General features: G+C 46.2%; 1 protein-coding gene across 3 annotated transcripts in view; it reads left to right on the top strand.

Annotated features, from left to right (window-relative positions):
- Positions 1-5,000, top strand: part of frmd4bb (FERM domain containing 4Bb) — a 61,809-nt gene that overhangs the window by 37,718 nt on the left and 19,091 nt on the right. For all 3 annotated transcript variants that reach the window (XM_042099456.1, XM_042099455.1, XM_042099457.1), the window contains exons 12-13: positions 4,486-4,562; positions 4,861-4,996. In XM_042099456.1, coding sequence (XP_041955390.1) covers positions 4,486-4,562; positions 4,861-4,996 — 213 coding nt within the window. The remainder of the gene's footprint in view (positions 1-4,485; positions 4,563-4,860; positions 4,997-5,000) is intronic.

Raw genomic sequence — 5,000 nt, 5'->3', positions numbered from 1 at the left:
GGGCACTGGGCACTATACTGGACACTATACTGGGCACTATACTGGGCACTGGGCACTGGGCACTATACTGGACACTATACTGGGCACTGGGCACTATACTGGGCACTGGGCACTATACTGGGCACTGGGCACTATACTGGACACTATACTGGGCACTGGGCACTATACTGGGCACTGGGCACTATACTGGGCACTATACTGGGCACTGGGCACTATACTGGGCACTGCACTGGGCACTATACTGGGCACTGGGCACTATACTGGGCACTGGGCACTATACTGGGCACTGGGCACTATACTGGGCACTAGACTGGGCACTGGGCAGATCTCCTGATTAGAACAGCTGCTCTACGTACAGCACCACTGCTGAGAGAGAGAGAGAGAGAGAGAGAGAGAGAGAGAGAGAGAGAGAGAGAGAATGACATGAGTGGAAAACAGAGGTGAGAAGTGCGGGATGAGCAGAGAGACGCAGCCGTGCGTGTGCGTGTGCGTGTGCGTGTGCAGACGCCTTGCCGCACGTAGCTCAAGAGTGACTCACCGGACCCTTCACACACATCCATTACTTGCAGGACTGACCATGACTCAGATGAGACACGCAGACACTGAGGCCTTCCTTGTAGAGCAGGCTCGCGAGAGTGAGTGTGTGTGTACGTGTGTGTGTGTGTGTATGTGTGTGTGTGTGTACACGTATGTGTGTACTGGGGCCTTTCTTATGGAGCAGGCTCAGGAGCACAGGCGTAGGTTTAGGGGGGAACCCTAGGTACTAGTCCCAATTAATATTTTGAGATGACAAAATTGTCCCCGCCAATATTTGAGCAAATTTTAGACTATTCCGACGGCCAGGACGACAGTAAAAGAAACACTGAAACCGAAGGGGGTTTATCTGACAACAGCGTCAAAGCGTAGCCTATAGGCCTACTTCACTTTGTGGTGGCAGAAAAGTGAGGATGTGTCAGTATAGGCTAAGCTATCAGGGATGTCTACCAATACCCCATAAAAGGCCAGTGTAAAACATGTGTAATATTCCCTTTGCCCTTCAGCATGCACATGTTGTGCTTTGTAGATCAGCTATGCCACTAAGGAAGAAAAGGACCATTTAAAGTTTTTACATTATGCAGAGCCTAAGTAGGCAAAGTAACTAGCCATAAAAAACTGGCAAGTAGGCTACATTCCAACTGGTGACCAGGCTTTCAAATGCGGATTTTACTGTGTCAAATATATATAAAGAATATATACTATTTTGATCCCGTGAGGGAAATTTGGTCTCTGCATTTATCCCAATCCGTGAATTAGTGAAACACACTCAGCACAGAGTGAACACACAGTGAGGTGAAGCACACACTAATCCCGGTGCAGTGAGCTGCCTGCAACAACAGTGGCGCTCGGGGAGCAGTGAGGGGTTAGGTGCCTTGCTCAAGGGCACTTCAGCCATGGACTACTGGTCGGGGACTCTACATGCCCACTCAACGCATCTGACTCAGATACCGCACTCCTACAACCTCTAGGGACTGCTGGAACATCTTTTTCGGCATTCATGCCTCTCTCCGAGAGTGAAGTGTCCAGACTCCTGACATGCAGCCGTCCTACCACATGCTCGCTGGACCCTATACCTACGAGCCTACTTCAGTCCATCAGCCCGACCATCGCTCCAGCTGTCACACATGTGATCAATGCCTCGCTAACCTCCGGCACATTTCCAACAGCGTTCAAAATGGCCCAGGTAACACCGTTACTTAAGAAAGCTTCTCTCAACCCTGCTCAAGTCGAGAACTACCGCCCTGTCTCACTACTGCCTTTCCTATCCAAAGGCATTGAACGAGCAGTCTCCAAACAGGTCTCTGACTTCCTTTCACAGAACAACCTTCTGGATCCAAATCAGTCTGGGTTCAAAAGCGGCCACTCTACCGAAACGGCTCTGCTGTCTGTAACATTCAACATTGTTTACCATGTTGTTAGTCGCTTTGGTTAAAAAAGCGTCAGCCAAATGTAATGTAATGTAATGTAATGTAATGTAATGAAACAGCAACCTTTCGGTTGCAAGCCCGAAGCCCTAACCAGTAGGCCACGGCTGCCCCAAGCTGTTAGGATATTACCCAGGATATTGTCACAGCTAAACCTAGCTTCTGTAATCTTTCACCCAAGGGCAGGAGTCACGTTGAGTACGCATGGACAGTCGCATAGAGCACAGAGTAGTTCAGCATGTCACGGACTTTATTGGGCTCCCAATCTTGCAGTCGCAATAAACAATGAGACATTTTCCTGTTCCTATACTCTGTTTATGTAGGCTAATGCATTTGTGAATGTAGCCTGCACAAGATCATCTATGGTGCATTCCCATACAGTACTCATAGAAATGAACATTGTGAGACCCTTATGTCTTCTATTATCTCATCCCAGAAAGATTTTCTTTGACTTTTGACAGTTTTTTGAACATTTATTTTATCTAATGACATGGCAAACATCCACATGTCCTTGCACTATGCAAAACTATTTTCCACTAGCCTAAAACCGTGAGACTGAAAGCTAATTACGTTCAGGTTCTTCTTAAAGTGGCAGGCACTCAATTAGACTTACACACCACAAATGTGATGATATTAAAGACAAGTGTAGCCTAATAATTTAAATATCAATATGATGTATTAAAATTACTAAATATGTTTAGCTATTAGTAATTATGCAGATCATAAAATACTATAAATAATTAACACTATATATAAAGTTTATATGAAATCCAAAATATGAAATAGAAACCTATGACAACCATCACTTTCTATATGTGTGTGTGTGTGTGTGTGTGTGTGTGTGTGTGTCAAGTCAAGTCGGCTTTTATTGTCAATTTCTTTACATGCACTGGTCATACAAAGAATTGAAATTTCGTTTCTTACTTTCCCATGCAGACATAGACATGCTTTAAATACAGACATAGACATACTATAGACATAGCCATAGACAATAAACATTAAATTAAAGTGCAAGACTGTTGGTGTTGCATGGATGTGAGTGTGTGTGTGGGGGGGGGGGGGGAGGCAAATTAGCGTATATGTGTCATACGAGCGTATATGTAAGAGTGGCTCGCAGGACACACCCATGAACAGTAGTGTCAAATGAGTGTGTGAGTGAGTGAGTGAGTGTTTGGAGAGAGTGTGTGTGAGAGAGAGAGTGTGTGTGTGAGAGAGAGAGAGAGGAAGAGTGTGTGTATGAGAGAGAGAGGGAGAGAGTGTGTATATGAGAGGGAGAGTGTGTATATGAGAGAGAGAGAGAGTGTGTGTGTGTGTGAGAGAGAGAGGGAGAGAGAGAGTGTGTGTATGAGAGAGACTGATATGCGTTTGACTGGCACTTGTTTATCTGCGGCTGCGCGGGGTCTTGTTGAGCGCTGGTATGTGATGTCAGGGCAGGAGAGGCGGCCGGGACAGTGCCTGTAGGTATTCTCACAACCTGTAGAGACAAGTCCAGAGAATGGACTCTATCCATGCCCGGGGAAGTGGGTTCTGACAGAGGAACCGACTCGGAACTAGATACATACCGGAACACTTGTGTAAGGAGCTATATCTGGTGAGATTTACAAGCTGAACATCCCTTAGCCGTCCTGTCATGCAGCAGAACAGCGAAGCAGCAAGCAGGGAGTTTTGGGAGCAGAGCAGAGCTGGTGAAATGACATGTTGTGGTGAGCACGGGGATGGACTGTGAGAAACAGTGACTGTAATTATACTCTATACTACTGCCTGCATGAATGCTTGAATGTGATTTTGTTTTTAGACTGGAGGTCGCTGGGTACAGGCTCTTTCTAAGTTAACTGTCTATGTTAACTCTATATCTATGTTAACTCTATATCTATATTAACTCTATATCTATGTTAACTCTATATCTATATTAACTCTGTTAACTCTATATCTATATTAACTCTATATCTATGTTAACTCTATATCTCTGTTAACTCTGTCTATGTTAACTCTGTCTATGTTAACTCTATATCTCTGTTAACTCTGTCTATGTTAACTCTGTCTATGTTAACTCTATATCTCTGTTAACTCTGTCTATGTTAACTCTGTCTATGTTAACTCTATATCTCTGTTAACTCTGTCTATGTTAACTCTATTTGAACTCTGTGTTGTGCTGTGTCCTGTAGTCTTTGTGTTGTGCTGTGTCCTGTAGTCTCTGTGTTGTGCTGTGTTCTGTAGTCTTTGTGTTGTGCTGTGTTGTGCATCTGTCCCAGTCTGTGCAGACGTGGTCAGCATGAGTCACAAAGCTTTCTTGGCAGAGGAGGTAGAGTGTGTGTGTGCGTGTGTGCGTGGGGTTACTTTTGCTACATTGCACCCAGTGCACCTGGAGAAGCCAGTGAGCTGCACCTGGGAGACAGTAGCGTCTGTCTGGTGTGTGTGTGTGTGTGTGTGTGTGTGTGTGTGTGTGTGGCAACCAGCGGGTTGACACAGGGGGATGTCCCTACTGAAGTTTGTGATCCCCCCCCCCCCCCTCTCTCTCCTCCAGCTGTTCCAGTGGAAACAGCTGGAGAACCTGTACTTCCGTGAGAAGAAGTTTGCAGTGGAGGTGAACGACCCTCACAGGTGAGCCACAGTAGAACCCCTCATCAGTCATTAGTGCCCCCTCTGCACTGGGCACTGTACTGCTGCTGCCCCCAAATCGGTCCTGTTTGGTAGTAAACTAATTGCAGCTGGCTGTCCCCATACGAGACCCATTACTGCACGCAGTTTTCCCAGATGTCACAGTAAACGTTTAACCGCTCTATTACTGAAGGTCTATTATCACTGGACTGTAATTCAAGCTCTCCAGATGCTACACGTGCGTGTGTGTGTGTGTATGTGTATGTGTGTGTGTGTTAAAGATGGTGTGTCTTTTTGGCAGGACCGTGACCAAGCGCACCTTTGGGCAGACGGGTCTGGTTATCCACACCTGGTATGCCAGCCACTCGCTGATCAAGACCATTTGGGTGATGGCAATCAGCCAGCACCAGTTCTACTTGGAGAGGAAGCAGACTAAGGTGC

The sequence above is a fragment of the Alosa sapidissima genome, chromosome 7, assembly GCF_018492685.1.
Source record: "Alosa sapidissima isolate fAloSap1 chromosome 7, fAloSap1.pri, whole genome shotgun sequence".
NCBI classification, from domain to species: domain Eukaryota; kingdom Metazoa; phylum Chordata; class Actinopteri; order Clupeiformes; family Clupeidae; genus Alosa; species Alosa sapidissima.
The sequence above is the reverse complement of the archived record's forward strand: the minus strand, read 5'-3'. Positions and strand labels throughout refer to the sequence as shown.